The sequence below is a fragment of the Larimichthys crocea genome, chromosome XVII, assembly GCF_000972845.2.
Source record: "Larimichthys crocea isolate SSNF chromosome XVII, L_crocea_2.0, whole genome shotgun sequence".
NCBI classification, from domain to species: Eukaryota; Metazoa; Chordata; class Actinopteri; family Sciaenidae; genus Larimichthys; species Larimichthys crocea.
In genome coordinates, this window is record NC_040027.1 from 4,291,844 (window position 1) to 4,308,173 (window position 16,330).

Sequence of the window (16,330 nt, forward strand, 5' to 3'; positions counted from 1 at the left end):
TCACATTATTCAACCAGCAGCGGTACCAATTCTATGCAAAGTTTGCTGCAATAAGCAATCAAGAGGGAGTCTCATTGGTACGTGTCTGAGTTAATGAGTTATTCCTGTCAGCTGTCAATAATTTGTCCAACTTGAGTGCAATTCTCAGTTTATTCACAGTTGACATCAGATAGTTAGATCCGCCCATGAACGTCTTATTTGTGCAGGCAGCGGATCGGATTTAACATTTGACACACCTGAGGCCAAACCTCAGGGGTGTGTGTGTGTGTGTGTGTGTGTGTGTGTGTGCGTGCGTGCGTGTGTGTGTGTGTGTGTTCCTCTCCCGGTCAGCAGGTGGCGGTAGCGGTCACTGGGGCGCGGTGAGCGGATGGCTCATGTTCCGTTTCCAGGGCGATTCAGTTGGCGGCTGAAAAGCGCCAAATCAAAAACACAGTGAGGAGAACAACAATGATCGCCTCTCAGCGCTGACCGCTGCTCTCACATCTGTGCCATTAACATTTGTTAACATTGACCACTTCACTAACGCGTGTGTTCACTTGAACCGGTGACAGAGTCGTTTAGTCTGTTCAAACATGGAGGAACTCTTCAGCAAAGTGTTGCAGGTGAACGTGAGGTGCAGGGACTGCGAGGAGAGGTAAGACTGTCGGCGACGTGACGGTGCTTATGTTACATACGTGAGCAACACACAGTATTAATATACTGTGACACAAACCTGTGACTTAGCACTATTAACAGTGATGACCAATGACTAGAGATAATGCATTTATAAGGGTATGACAGGATGAACTGACAAACATGAGTATCTCTTGTTGCAATTACAAATACTTTATTTTTATGTTTATTTCTTTTGTTTGCATTGGAACAACATCAAAAAACATTTATTATAATTTTTTTGGAGTCTTGTGTAAAATATCTTAGATTTGGTGTTTTGTGTGTTGCTCCAATACAAACATAAGAAATAAACATGAGAATACAAAAATAGTGATTGCAACAATGTTCTGGGAGAAGTAGTTCATGCAGAGGTGCCACCACAACCCTGCCTTGTGTCATCTGGCCCTGACAGGACCCACAAGCTGGCCCTCACAAACACTGACTTCACATTACAGCACAAAGGGATTTATTTTTTTTGTCCAATCACATTAATGACATTATTATTATTATTATTATTATGATTATTATTATTATATGATTGTGCCAATATTATGTTTTTATTGGTTACATATCGCTTACTGTTTGAAGTCAGAGTGCTGTTTACCAGCAACGGTTTCATTTTATAGGAAAGCAAATGTCCGTGTTACCATTGAGCTTCAGATGACAACAAGTCCCGTACACAAAAGGGTGAGTAGGAGTTTGGCATTTCAAATTTAGACAGAGTATACAGTGTAGTTTTATCAGTTTGAAAAAAATTGTCAGCTTTCAACGCCTCGAGGCCTGCAGCCATTCACTTCAAACTTTTTATTGTGTAGCTCTTAATAAAGACAGACTCTGTTCTTGGTGACCAACCGTATGTTGTTTTTGTTTATGTTAGGATCTTCTAGTAAAACTAACAGATGATCAAGATCCTTATTTTCTCTTCAACCTTTCTATATCAGAAGAAGATTTCCAGAGGTAAGTATTGATAAAAAAATATATATACATGTATTAATGATAATTTAGGAAGTGGTCAACAATCTTTCTTTAACTCTCACTGACGTTTTCTTTCCCTGTCAATATTTGTGCAGTTTGAAAGTCCAGCAGGGGCTACTGATAGACTTTGCGTCATTTCCTCAGAAATTTATCGACCTGCTGAATCTATGTTATTCTGAACAAGAGTCACACAGTCCAAGGTATGGAGAAAAACCACAACACACACATCTACTTAATCTATTCAGCTTTACATTATGCACTGATTGGTCCTAAAATGATACGTACTCTGTATATGTATGTATGTAATGCTGAGAGAAGTTGATTGGGACTATTTTGTGACAGAACATGACATGCACGTGGTTGCTTTTATCAGCTTATCAAATATAATCTGTGGGGTAGACAAAATATTCGACACACGCTACATGACATGTTTTTTTCACCCCTTACAGGTTTCTTCTGCACTTGTCATGTCAGTCTCCAGTGCTTGAAGGCCCTGCCAACTTCAGTGTCGTAGAGACAAACGCATTCAAACACCTAAACCACTTGTCGTTACGGCTTGCTCAAGGCTCTGACAAAGAAGTTAAAGACTATCTGGCAGTGTGTCTCTCCTCTCTAAAGGTTGGCTCATTCAGAATTCCTCATCATAATACTGTCTGACTGTTAAATTGTACAACTCAAGAGCTTTTGTATCTATTATTTTACTATTTAAGCGGTAATCCCAAAAAACAAACACATAGATTGGGGGAGGAAATGTCTTGTAACATCAACAGATATGCAAACCTTCCCATGGAAAATGTAGGCTCTACTGATTTGCCTGAAAGTAGTAGTTTCAGTCAAAGTATCTTATCAAAGCATTCATTTCCAAATGTTTATAAAGACGTGTCATCTCATCATGTTCCAGGTAGAAAAACAGGCCCTCGAGATGAAGCTTAAGAAGACTGAAGACGATCTGTCCAGGCAGCTGAGTTATGCTCAACAGGTGGGCATTGTCTTATAGCCTACTCGTGTCATTTGCATATGATTTAATCAAAGTGGAGCCACAAAAATACAGATTTATCAACATGTCACTCCTAATTTTTACTGGGGACCCTTCTCTTCGCTATTCACACCACCTCTGTGGGTCTGATTATCTACTCGCATGGCTTCTCATATCAGTGCTATGCAGATGACACTGATGAGCTCAATCTGTCATTTCTACCTGACGACGCCTCAGTTTCTGCACAGGTCTCTGAATGCCTCTCAGGTATATCCACATGGATGAAGCTCTCAAAAACTGAACTGCTGGTCCTCCCAGCCAAACCTACTGTACACCATCAACATTGATTCACTATACCAGGGTAGCTACCTGTAGCCGCCTTCAAAGTAGTCTCCGGTTCTGCATTCACCCACTTGAATGTCATTATACATGCATATGTTACCTCCTCCAGTGAACATCTGTTCAATGTTTGAGGAACACACAGAGAGTACCTTCTCTCCTAGCTCCTATGTCATGCACTCCCTGTGTGCATCTCCATTTAAAATATATTATTTATAAATGTAAATAACATTGATTAATTTATGGAACTTGCATTAAAAAAGACATTACTGACTGCTTTGGATCAAATGAAAAGATTAATTTATAGTTAAATGTCGACAGCTTTAACCACATTAAACTTTTATTTCTCATACAGAATGATGTGTACAAACAGAGTTTTGTGTCACAATGGCTGTTAATGTTGGTTAAAAACAAACTATTTACTTTAAGAAATCTGTATTTTGCTCACAGACTCTATCTGAGAAGACTAAAGAGTTGGACAAACTGCGCTCGGAGTGGACTAGTCAGAGCAGCTGTCTGTCCAGCCGTCATTCTCAGGAGTTACAGTCAGAAAGAGAAAAGGCCGTAGAGGTAAGACTCCTTAAGTATTTAGTGAAGCAGTTGTTTGTTTGGCTGCTGCGGTTGTTGTTGTTGTTGTTGTTGTTGTTGTTGTGGTTGAGATATTTATTTGGCACATCTTTATGTTTTCTTTCAGTTACAGAGCAGGCTTCAGCAGCAGACTGAACAGGTCCGCCAGGAGCTGGAGAGTGTTCACAAGAAGAGCAGCCAGCAGCTTCAGAGCAGACTGACGGAGCTGGAGACCTCCTGCAAAGAGCTGACAGAGAGAAAATACAAGAACGAGTCTGTCATCAGAGACCTGAAGATTAAACTAGTGGGTTCAGAGGAGGTAAGTCTGGATGGAGAATGACTGAGACCAGAACATTGAAATTTTAAATTTTAAATATGTTTTCACGAAGTTGCCAATCTACCCACCGGGCAAATTGTCCAATATGCACCCTTCTTCATATTCACTCCTCTTCTCTGTTTTTGTTACTATCTCTGGATAAAAAATATCTTTAGCTGCTAAATGCTCCTCAGCCATGTCAGTCTGATGTTTGGGGCTGAGCAGGTAGTGTACAGCTGGCTTGTAGGGCTAATAAGTAAACAAACAAATAAAGGCTGGTCCCAAAATCCAGGCCAGGGAGAAAAAACAAGAGCGGATAAGTTCTCCTGTTGGATGTTATATAATGTTTCTAAGCATGTACATATACAAAAAAGAAACGTCTTAACCCTAATCTTAAATGTGGAGTGGGTGCCTGCTTACAGAACCAGGAGTCTCTTTCACAGGATTTCACAGGTAGCCCTTGATCCTGTTAATACGGTACATGTTCTGCAGCGCTCTGGATCAACTGCAGTCTTAAGCGACTTATTGGGCCCCCCTAATTATAAGGAGTTGCAATAATCCAGCCTAGAAGTAACAAATGCTAGTTGGCAGTGGCAGTTAAAGGTCATATCCTCATCACAGATAACTCCAAGATTCCTTACGGTAGAGCTGGAGGCTAGGGTGATCTTATCTAGAATAAGTATATCTTTAGATGGAGACTTTTTAGTTTTTTCATACTGATATTTAGTATGATGGGGTGGCAAAGCAACATATCATAACCTATAGATAGATATATGAAGAAGAAAAACTGGATCAGACATCACAAATTCACACCCACATGGCCATGGCAGCAATTTCTTAAAATGGCCACCAGTGGTTTATCAAACTTTTCCCATCCCTTTGAAGCCACGTGCAATATGCAACATAATGTAGATCCTGGTAACCATGACAACCAAATAAAATGTTCATCCATTGCTTGTTCTGTGGATTTAAAAAAGTGACTAGTCATTTTGTTAGAACTTTTAGATAAGAGAAATAGGGATATGTTTCTATTTCAGGTTATTTCCGTATTTCACTTGTAAAAATTATAATTATTTTAATAATGGACATCGTTAACTTGATCCGTTGGGGTGCGTGTGCGTGTGCGCGTGCGCATGCAGGAGTGCCAGCGTTCCAAGCAGCAGGTTCTGTCTCTCAGGAGGGAGAACAGTACTCTGGACACAGAGGTCCATGAGAAGGAGCGCTCGGTGAGCCAGCTGCAGATGAGAGTGGCTGTTTTGGAACAGGAGCTCAAAGATAAGGAGCAGCTCATGCGCCGCACAAAAGAGGTGCTGGAAGCCACTCAGCAGCAGAAGGTAAGAGATGGGTGAAGGAGTTGATGTGTCCATTTGTTTTGGCGGTCTAGTGCTACATCTAGTGGTTCCAAACGTTGAATATAGCACCATAGTTGCGTCTTTTTAGATTATAAAAACCTTGAATCATCTTCTCGATCTGAAATGATCAGATGCCCCCCAATAAGAAGTAGATTCTGTAATCCTGTTTATATATGGACATATGTTTTTTGTTTTTTAGGAAACGGTGGAAGAAAATGCTGAAAGTAAAGAACTGCAGATTAGAAAACTTGAAGCAACGGTGAAATCACTCTCTGAGGAGCTGATAAAGGTTTGTATAAACAGAAGTCTATATTACATATTTTATGTATATATTATATATACAGTATGTATAGGCAGATATTCTACATACAGCCAATTGCCAGCTTACAGTGTAGTTAAAATCAATATAGTCTAATACAGCAGCTTCTAATATTCAGTTTTGCTTTTGCTGTTGTTTAACCTGACCTAATTGATATAAATTGGACGGACAAAATAATTAAAAACAGTGTTTGTTGTCCCTGATAAACTGTCCTTCTTACCTTTCCTTCTCTCTCATCCAGGCTAATGGTATCATTAAGAAGCTTCAGGGAGAGGTTCGAGGCCTGGTTGGTAAAATAAAAGTAAAAAACACAGTGACTGTGTCACAGGAGAAGGTCCTCCAGGAAACTTCAGACAAACTTCAACAAGTTGAAAAAGATCTACAGAGCACTCAGCAGCAGCTCAGCACCAAGGAGGAGCAGGTATGTATTCAGACATGCTGCATTCAACAAGTAAAGATTGTGGTCTTTAGGCCTTTTTTCATCTTAATGTTGTAAAAGCAGTGTTAATTCCGTCAGACGAAATATGTTCGTCAACAAGCCTTTTTCCCTTGACGAAGACGATACAATGTTCTAAAAACACTGACGAAAAATGTGCCAATGTGGGTTTTTGTTGACGAATAAAAACGAGACGAAAATATCATGCAAGAACAAAAACGTCCTCCTTGTTTTCGTCTACTATATAAGAAAAAAAGCAGCATCCAGTCCTGCTGTCATGTGTTTGTGCCAGCACTTCTTTTACTGTAGCAACGTCACGGCCACACGTTTGAGATCCTCTGGCTTCTCTCGCACATGTGGCTTGAAATCAAACAGCATGCAGGAGAAATACAGCGTACGGACAGTGCAATCTAGAGCATGAAACGGGCCTTAGAAGTCAGGCCTGACCCGGCCCGGGCCCGGTAGAATTCTACCCGAGCCCAGGCCGGCCCGTTTTGATTGACAGCTTTATGGAGCCCGAACCCGTATGCAGCCCGACATTATTAAAATGTGCGCATATGGCATAACAGTCAAGAATGAGTCTAGCCTCCCCATTTGTGCTAAACACTAACAGTGATGGACTCATCTTAATTTGAACATTTTAGTAGATGCAACTGGCATAAAATCAATTTATTTATATTGAAATTTAACAATTGCATGTAGAAGATGACAGAACATGTCATAATATGGTGTACCTGCTATTAGTAGATTAAAAAATGAAATCAAGTGCATATTAAGTGTGTATTGAAACAACAGACAAGACACTTAGCAAAGCTGCATTGAAGATGAATTCATTCAATTAAATCGAGACATTTAATCAATATGTTAGCTTTGGAACACAAGTGATATATTCCTGAAATAAATAGAAAAAGACTAAAATGTTTTAACTAAAACTGGACTAAAATATGACTAACAAAAATGATTTGTCAAAGACTAAAAGTGACTAAGACTAAGAATGAACTTTGACACAAGACTAAATTGAAAAATGGGTGACAAAATTAACACTGTTGTAAAGCAGCTTTGCCTCTTTGGACTTTTGGCTCCAAATGTGTACAGATCCCACTACATATCAATAAGAATAATAGCATTAGACATTACCTCTCATTACATTACACGGCAGAGCTCTCAGGTTGGCTGCAAAGAAACCACGAGTGAATCCCCAAATTATTGTTCTATTTAAAGTTCTTGGAAGTTGTGTAATATGTATATTTAGCCAAGAGGACACGGTGTCCATGATTTCCAAACAAACTTTAAAACGTAGACTTTAAACCATATTTGTCTTCCACAACACGAGCCACAGACCTTTAACAACAACACATTAGCTTTCCTGACTGGTTAACTCTTTCTCTTACTTCCTTTCTCTTACTAATGTAAAAGAAATTATTTGATATGAAGTCGATGACTATCTTTTGCATGTTACAGGTTTCCAAACTGAAAGAGCAGTTGGAGACGACGGTACAGAAGCTAAATGAAAGCAGAGAGGTCTTAAAAACCAATGAGAATGGTGAGATAACTGATATTAATACCTGATGTTATGTGCACATTTTGGTCCATATTTAGGGTTTGATAACCAGCCTTAACCCCAACGCAGCTGAGTTTGTAATGCTGGAAAATAACAGTTTAACTTTTCTTCTCCCACAGTTATAAGTTGGCTTAACAAGCAGCTAAATGAAAAGCAGATGTCCAGGAAGCCACCTGAATCTTTGGAGAATCCTTCAGTTTTATCCTCAACAGGACTGAGGGTAGGAGATACTGGCTCTGCTTAGAGCTAAGCCAAACTAAGTCATTACCTCTTACACTCTATTGAAAGCATTACCAGTGTGATTATACTTTGTATCAATTGTCCTGAAGTTAATTAGGTAAAATGAATGGTGGCATATTTGTATTTGTATCAAAGCCACATGGCTCACTTGAAAAACAAGATATATAATTTTCCACCTTTCAGCAGTGACATCACTGGGCACCAGTTAAAGATGTCTGTATTTCCCCAGGCACACTTTTACCCTCAGACAGTCAAACCTGTTGGATCTCCTCTGGTGGCTGCTGAAGTCACTCCTGCTGAACAGCGAGCCCCGCAGCCAGCCAACAAACACACGTGAGTTTGAATAATTACGGCCTTCATTGGAGTATATTTTTCATTCTACTGTATATGTTGGTGTCCATACTGTGTTGAATATGTTCAGTCTAAAGAGGACTTTTCATACTTACGCTGTTTACATTATACTTACCGTATTTTCCGCACTATAAGGTGCACCTAAAAGCCTAAAAGCCGACATATAAGTGCGCCTTATAATCCGAATATATGGATCAATATTTGTTCATCATGGCTACCGTAATCAGGGGGCGTCGCCAAAGTAACAGCTGTAAGAACGGTAAAGAGGAATTCCACTATTTTCGAGAGTTACTATATTGTGATTGCACTAATGTTTGATTTACCATAACGGTATCAGACTGTTTCTTTTACGTGTTTACTGAATCGAGGAAAAGTTCCCCTCCACTACGTGATAAAAATGTTGCACTACCTGTTATACCTTGCTATTGTTAAAAGATAAACTGTGTCGCGAAAATACTACGTTACTAACATTACCTCAGGAAAAATAATAAAACAGCTGTTAATTCATTTTGGGAGTGAACGGAGTTGTTAGAACGCTGGTTTGTATTCTATTAATAAAGTTTGATTGACTGATCTGACTGTTTTGTTGACATTCCCTTTAGCGCAGCTCTATCTAGTGGATGCATAACGCAACCCCAGCCACTACTGTAGCTTCTATTCTATGCGCCTTATAATGCGATGTGAAAAAAGTTTTAAAATAGGCCATTCATCGAAGGTGCGCCTTATAATCCGATGCGCCTTTTAGTGCGGAAAATACAGTACTCTTCTTTCAGAGGACTAAGAGATTCATGTTTCATTTTCACTGTGCTGTGGAATGTGTTTTCTTCTCGTCCCCAGTGGAGACTCCGCAGGTCTAGATTCCAAATACTTTGAGAGGAGAGATGATGCAATCCCAGTTTATGGTCTGTCGTCAAATCCGCTTTATAGAGGTAAAACCGCTCTTGTAGTCCATGCAGGACTACAAGTTTAGGAATGTTTCAGCATAAATAATAAATAATTTTAAAATAAATACTGGATTCATTTACTTTAGCCGCGAAGGGGTGTGTGTGTGTGTGTGTGTGTGTGTGTGTGTGTGTGTGTGTGTGTGTGTGTGTGTGTGTGTGTGTGTGTGTGTGTGTGTGTGTGTGTGTGTGTGTGTGAGGTGTGAAAAACACTGGATAGATGAGGATATGACCATGTTGCTTTAAACAGTAAATCAGTCTTTGGCCATTAAGATGATTTGCAAGCAACAAATGAATATAAAAATGTTTTTAATTGACAGGTTGGATAATAGTGAGGATAATGTGACTGAGGTTTCAATACATTTCCCTTTTTCCCTTTCAGATTTCACTCAGCGAGCAAAGCCCTCCATAGCTTCTGCTTATTTCTCTGCGTGAAGCAGTGACCAGCATGGAAATGCAAACAGAATAATGTTCATTCCAGCTCCAGGTGGAAGAGAAACCATCAAAATCTCATCATTCATTTTATGTCACTGATCTGTTGTGTTAAATAAACAAGTTTTTAAGTAGCAGTTATGGGCTAATGGTCTACGTGTCTAGCCTTACATTTTGCTGTTCAAGTGAACGTTCTGGATTCCAGGGATCGTGGATGAATGTATTCATATCTTCAAATTAGAACGATTGTGTTTTTCCTGAGACAGCATCTTAAGTTTGTTGAATGTATATTATGTTTTTGTTTTCTGTGTGTGTGTTTGTACATATATATAGTATTTTGATATTTAAGTCTTTAATAAACAGCTTTCCCATGCTCATTGGTGTTCACACAATATCTGTTACTTTCAAATATAGATCATTTGTTTAATGTGTAAAATGTAAATCAGTTTTTTTTTTTTTGTGTGTTCAGTGTTTTTCTGGTTTATTTAATTCACATCTTTAAATTAAAACAATCATGATATACAAACTGCATTTCGATGCAGGAATCACTAAAATGTGAGATATTCACAGAGGTAAATAGAATAACAAGTAGAATTTTAAACCATTTAAAAATTGACTTGGCACTTCTATTTACTACAATGGTGATTACTAATACACTTATGAGTAGTAATTTAAAGATGTTTTTATTAATTTGAATGCAAATGTACTAATTATTTGTAGTAGCTTGTATCAATTCTTAATCAACTGATTACAATTGATAACAGAGAAAAAGTCTTTAATGGTCTTTAATCCCATGGTACACTCCAGACTCCAAATGAAGTCTTATGTATGAGCCAGTCAGAAGCCATGCTGCCTGCAAACGGCAGGTCAAAGGAAGAAATCTGCATCACAGAGACTGACGCTAATGATTTATTTCACTTGTTTTGTCACGGATTGTAGCATTTTTTGCATACAATAGAGACTGTAGACAATTCTTCTGCATAGTAACAGGTGGTACATGGTTCTTTTACATTGGTGTGTGTCTTAGACTAGCTCTCTCTTGGGTTAGCGGGAGGTTCAGGATGAGGCCAGGGGCAAATGGGGTGGAGAGCTGGGTCAACATTGGTCAATACTCCATGGCAGGGAGGACCATGGGGACCATGGGGACCATGGGGACGGGGAGGGGATCCATGACCATGTCCTTGACCATGATCATGACTGTGACCGTGACCGTGAGCATGGGGAGGGGGTCCTCTTCTGTTTGCATGCCCAGGAAGGCCAGGAGGATCAGGATGTCCCCTAAGAAGATGATCATGATCATGATCATGATCATGTTTATGTTTACCTCCTTTACCACCATTGTCACTTTGACCGTGAGCATGGGGAGGAGGCCCTTTTCTGTGTGCATGCCCAGGAGGGCCAGGAGGATCAAAATGTCCCCCATGATGAGGATGGGGCTTACATACAGGCTCCTTCTCATCAGGGCCAAGGGCAGTAGTGTTCTGTTAAAAAAAAACAAGTGAACAGAGACTTAGTTGAAGTATATTTCTGCTAGTGTCAGCGCAAAGCTGAAGATATACATAGAGTATAACGAGAAGTGGAGATTTAGTGCACAGCAAACTATATTAATTTAAGCATGAAGTACTTAACATGAATATAATGTATGTGGTTAGAATATGGACTGACCTTTGGAGGATAGAATTCACAATCCATATCCCCAAGTACGCCCATACTGTTAGAGGATGCACTGCAGAGAGCATGATGCTTTTGAGAGAGAAGAGAGGCAATGAGAGCCGGTCGGAAACTGTGTGACCAACAGTGAATGACTAAACTATTATAACATCACACTGTTCATACTAAAATGATACAGGCTTTTCTCATGGCAGACATTTTAGTTGCTCAAGTGTTCATAAAATTATTGTTTTGGTTCACCAGTCTTTGTGCCTGAAGTCACTCACAAGCTCACACAAGCCTGTGAGCAGCAAATGGTGGTGAGACAAGGTACAGGGCCCTGACACACCAAGTCAACTTTAAAGAGCCAGAGCTCATTCAGCGGGTCCTTTATATCTTCTCATGTCTTCTGTTTAATTTTGCATTTTAACAGAAAATAAAAACAAATAAAGGCTTATATATTATGTTTTTTGAATCCAGTAGATAACACGTGGTTTAGAACTTTGCCATAACTTTTATATGTATGAGTTGTACTTACAGCTCTGTCAGGACAGAGGGGTTTGCATGCCTCTATAGCTATTCTGGATCCCATCGGGCATCGAGTCTCCACAAGGACAGCCTCGGGTCTATACTTCATCCCTAAGCCGGGAATGTACTGGAAGAGGAAGATGAAGAAAAGAAAAGGAAAGGGAAGGTGCAGGGTTTAAAGGGAGGTGATGGATCTTCTTATGGTATCTATTTAATCGTGCATGTGCATGCAAAGAGAGAGTCTCTGTACCCCAGTAAGTATCCGTCCTACTTCGTGCAGGATGTAGTAGTGCTGGTTGCTGGTGTTCTTGTTGAAAGTTTTCACAATGCTATCAACAGCCCTAAGACCGTTAGTGTTATTGAGTGCAACCAGGACAGGACAGTCTGGGCAGATACTCGCCATCTCGCTGTTAGTAAGTACTATAAACACACACACGCACAGACATGCAAACACACACACCGTTATGCTTATGAGCGAGCCTGCTTTTGTGAGGACTCCACACCGTGTAAACAATCTGTACAAATCACAACAGTTAAGCAGTTTAGCATTTCTCAACTCAGAGCCATTCATTGTCATCATGAGTCATCATCACGAGTAACTGTACATCAACATTTCTCCAAAGTGACAAAATATACAGTAGCAGTCAAAAGTTTCTCATTCATTCTCTTTATTTTTGTTACTCCCTGTATTGATGAACAATGAAGACAATAAAACTGATGACAGCTTTGTAGAATCAATTCAGTTCATAGTTGTACCGTAATAAAAGTTATTTAGTGCCATTTTTTATCTTCTTCTTTGAGACCATCAGTTGTGTGGTTCAGAGGTAGTGTTTGGATACTGTAGTAATCCATTATGGCAAGAACTGATTAACTAAGTCAAACAACAGTCCTCTCATGGCTTTGGACGTGATTTTTGTCTTAAGAAAACCAAACTTGAAGTGAATCTGTTAAGTCCTCATGGAGAAGCTCGAAAAGTTCTATAAATGTAAAATACCTAAAATGGCATCTTGTCCCATGGCCTAATATGGCATCATTCAAATTATTGACTATTGTTTCTTTGCAATTTAATGGAGGATTGTGCCATCCAAAAATGAATCAAATAAACCCTAAAAACAGGGGGAGAAAAATCCAAATGGCCAACTATTGAGTTAATGTAAACCAACTTGTATATCATGATATACACATTGGTATCCTTGCATTTCTGAAGCGATAATAATCTCTACAAAAACAATTGGTTTCTTGGCCCTGGCACAATTGATGCACTGGTCCTGATTAAACAGTTACACAATGAGCTTCAATTGAGCAACCAGGAAACCCACATTTCATTATTTTAACCAATAGAAAAATAGAAAATCATAGTATTAATTCACATTACATTTTAAGTTTATGAAAGGGATCTAGTATAGTATAGTATAGTATAGTATAGTATAGTATAGTATAGTATATACATGTCAGGCTAACAGTAAGGTCAGCAGTTAAGTTGCCTTACCTTAACCACAGCTTATTTTCCATAACCAACATGTTTCCCTAACCTAGATTCATACTGTAGTTGCCAGCTGAAAACATTGTTGAAATGAATTCTGAAAAAAAGAAGAGAAGCCCACCTTGTCGTGTGTCACAATTGTATTTGGTGACTTTGGCATCACTATTTTTTACACTGATCATCACAGTGCAGTTGGCTATCACCGCCTACACAGGAAAAGAGACATTGAGATGACATTTTACTGTAAATAGGCTACAATCAAACAAATATGACAAATGTGTAAAAATCAGTGTGTCCACCCTCAGGATGAATGTGATGCAGGGCAGATAAATGGGAGGATTGGATTAAACAAATGCTTGTTAGCGTTTACCCGGTCACTCTCGCTCCAGAGCTCACAGTCTTCAAAGGGTTTGGGGTTGACAGTATGGCATTTTGTCTCCAGAAGGTCCAACTGCAGTTCAATGTTACAGCCGTCATCAACCTAGAAACATCATAGAGGAAGGGCATAAATGATAAGTGAGATATTATTGAAGTTTGGATTTACACTTTCTAAGTTCTCTTTTTGAATCTGAAAAAAGTCTGACTAATACAATGCTTTATTCAATATTTTGAGACAGACATACGTTTGAGGTCATTTTGAAACCACTGCCATTGCACTGGCAAGTCTACTTCTGCTGTTCAGTTTTATAGGTCTGTTATAAAGATTGCTCATGTTGTAGTCCAGGCTGTGCACATGCATGGTGGACAAACAGAAAAACAGTACTCAAAGTACCTGAACCTCAAAATTAGACCTATCAGTAGAAACATGTGTGCAGTTACTGCTCATTTATGGTGTGGTTCTTATACCTTTTCGGTTTTGTTGCCTTGGATCTCACTGAGTCTGAACTTGTAGCCATGATGATGGTGCATGTTGATGTGATGCATTGCAAAATGTGCTGCTGTAGCAGCATTGTCCTCGCTGCATGTTAACGGCTCCACTGGAGTAGCACTGCAAAGCTGCGCCACCGAAGACAGCAACACCAGGATGGGTAACACCTTCATGGTGCAAAGGAGATCGACAGCAGACCACTACAGCCAGGGACCTTATGTAGACATAACAGACCTGAGAGGGAGGAGGCAAGAATGACAAACAGATGGGGAGATCATGCAAAAACGAGATAATCTGAGAGAGGAGGTGTGTCATGAGGACAGGACCATAGAGCTGTCCAAGTCAAACAAAGACTTTGCAAGCAAAGCAACTCATTTTGAAATGTTCAGTTCAACACAGAACTGCTTTGTAATTTATATTTAACATACTCATTTTAGATAAATCTCAACATTTTAGAAAAAGTTTTTCTTGGCTTGTTGTGCTGACAGTGGAGATGCCACATTAGTGAACAGAAAGGAATGTTAGATTGGCAGAGATCGAGTCCTGAAACCTGCAGCATACTCATCATTATCAGTGGTCGACCAGTGTGAGTTTTTAGAGTATTTAGAGAGTAGGTCAGTGCAGAACGCAGATATCATGTTGTTTTTTGCACCGGATAAATACAACAGTTTAACAATAACATATTGGGAATCACTCCAATAAATTTCTTTGTTATGCTGATGATACCTGAATATATTTATTGATCAAACCAGATGAAACCAACCTGTTAGCTTAATTTCAAACATGCCTTAAAACAATAAAAACCTGGATGACGTGCTTTAGTAGCTATAAATAGGTTTAAATTGTACAAACTCTATGCATTTAAAGGTGATCATTATTCAACTAAAGCTGTCACCTGACTGTAACCTGGGTGACTTCTGAACATGTTACTTTCATTTAGAAACAAAGAACAACTATATTTTTTGTCTATTTATAACATCATATCTTGCATGTTAATGAATCAGTTGACAAACAAATAAAAATCAGGAGGACCAGGCTTCAACCACACCTGTAATATAAACACATCAAACCTGAATAATATCAAGCTTGGGAGTTGTATCAGGAGACTAAGAGATGAATATGAACTGGAACTGTTTGGATTCTTGCCTGTCTGCTTTTGCTCCTTTTCTTTTGTTTGCCTTTTCGACTCACTACGTGTTTATGAACCTTACTCCGATCATTGACCTAGGAACCTTTGCCTTTACCTTATTTGCCAAGGTGTATACCTTGTGATGAATGTGTTATAAACCTTTCAACCACAACCTAAAACACAACTGGGCTGCTGTTAGTCATCCTGTTAAATAGCCAAACTGGGAGGATCTTCCCATAAACCCAGACCACCCTTTGGGGACTTTGATGTTGTTTTTGGCATCTACCTTATTGTGTTTCATTTAGTTAAACATTTGACTTTGTGTGGGTGTATTTGCTCATTAACTAATATTGTACTAATGTTTTTGAGGCTGTATCTGTTACAATGGGGAGCACTGTTATATCTTACATCAGCTTTTCTGAGGACAGGGGTGTACCAACTAAAATGTTGTGCACAACAAACCCTTTGTTACACCTAAACTCAGACAGCTTTGTCAGGCCAAGGAGGGGGCCCACAGAAGTGGGGACAGAAGTTTATACAACCAGGCCAGAAATAGACTGCAGACAGAGATCAGAGAAGAAAAGAGTACTCTGAAAAGCAGAAAGAACTGTTTCAGTCAACAATCCCCCCCCCCAAGCTAGTATTAACAGCTCCTCGTAGAGCGATCAGACAATTTCAAGTACCTTGTTGTCCACATCACTGAGGGCCTGAGCTGAGCCCTGCATACTGACTATGCAATGAGAAAGGCAAGGCAGAGACTGTTTCACCTCAAATGTTTGAAAATTCAGATTTCGACAAATACTGAAGACTGCTTGGTACAGAAACGGCACCAAGCAAGACTGCAAGGCCTTGCAAAAAGTAGTTAATTCAGCTGAACATATAATAGGTGGTGCTCTACCCTGCCTAAAAGATATCTAGGCTCTGCAAAAATGAGTAAGGGAGAAATCTTTAAGGATCTCAACCACCCAGATAACAGCAGTGACATTGGAGGACTTGTTGTGAGGAAGAACACACGGCATTCAGTGAAAAGGCTGCATTGTTGTAAAAACTCAGCCAAATTGTTTCTATTGAGATGACAAGGTATACAGCATCATGGGACATTTTAGGGATCACTGCACACATCTTTTTTTATATTGCCACTCTGCCTGTGTCAGCACTCATTGCGAGCAAGTAACATCCCTCTGTTCTTCCACCACAAGGGCAAAACATAACTAGA

At 39.5% G+C, this 16,330-nt stretch overlaps 2 protein-coding genes across 2 annotated transcripts; one reads left to right on the plus strand and one right to left on the minus strand.

The window, feature by feature from the left end:
• The first annotated feature begins 303 nt into the window (after positions 1–303).
• On the plus strand, positions 304–9,847 carry sass6 (SAS-6 centriolar assembly protein). The gene is made up of 16 exons (XM_010741321.3): positions 304–634; positions 1,278–1,338; positions 1,529–1,608; positions 1,722–1,826; positions 2,076–2,244; positions 2,528–2,605; positions 3,392–3,511; positions 3,636–3,827; positions 4,964–5,158; positions 5,376–5,465; positions 5,737–5,916; positions 7,393–7,474; positions 7,612–7,712; positions 7,962–8,065; positions 8,921–9,012; positions 9,407–9,847. The coding sequence occupies exons 1-16, from the start codon at positions 573–575 to the stop codon at positions 9,457–9,459; spliced, it is 1,764 nt and encodes a 587-aa protein (XP_010739623.2). The 5' UTR covers positions 304–572; the 3' UTR covers positions 9,460–9,847.
• Positions 9,848–10,344: 497 nt separating this feature from the next.
• Positions 10,345–14,213, minus strand: ahsg1 (alpha-2-HS-glycoprotein 1). Its single transcript, XM_010741320.3, has 7 exons — positions 13,964–14,213; positions 13,488–13,598; positions 13,239–13,323; positions 11,885–12,054; positions 11,645–11,761; positions 11,122–11,199; positions 10,345–10,937 (listed from the first exon to the last, which is right to left on the minus strand). The coding sequence occupies exons 1-7, from the start codon at positions 14,156–14,158 to the stop codon at positions 10,485–10,487; spliced, it is 1,209 nt and encodes a 402-aa protein (XP_010739622.3). The 5' UTR covers positions 14,159–14,213; the 3' UTR covers positions 10,345–10,484.
• Between the last annotated feature and the right edge of the window lie 2,117 nt (positions 14,214–16,330).

Excerpts from the sequence above, each read along its gene's own strand:
- sass6 (XM_010741321.3), top strand. The coding sequence starts at position 573 with ATGGAGGAACTCTTCAGCAAAGTGTTGCAGGTGAACGTGAGGTGCAGG. Across the intron at positions 3,512-3,635 it reads AAAGAGAAAAGGCCGTAGAG|TTACAGAGCAGGCTTCAGCA; the intron begins GTAAGACTCCTT and ends GTTTTCTTTCAG. Across the intron at positions 5,159-5,375 it reads AAGCCACTCAGCAGCAGAAG|GAAACGGTGGAAGAAAATGC; the intron begins GTAAGAGATGGG and ends TTTGTTTTTTAG.
- ahsg1 (XM_010741320.3), bottom strand. The coding sequence starts at position 14,158 with ATGAAGGTGTTACCCATCCTGGTGTTGCTGTCTTCGGTGGCGCAGCTT. Across the intron at positions 13,324-13,487 it reads TCTGGAGCGAGAGTGACCGG|GCGGTGATAGCCAACTGCAC; the intron begins GTAAACGCTAAC and ends TTTCCTGTGTAG. Across the intron at positions 11,200-11,644 it reads CCCTCTGTCCTGACAGAGCT|CATCATGCTCTCTGCAGTGC; the intron begins GTAAGTACAACT and ends CTCTCTCAAAAG.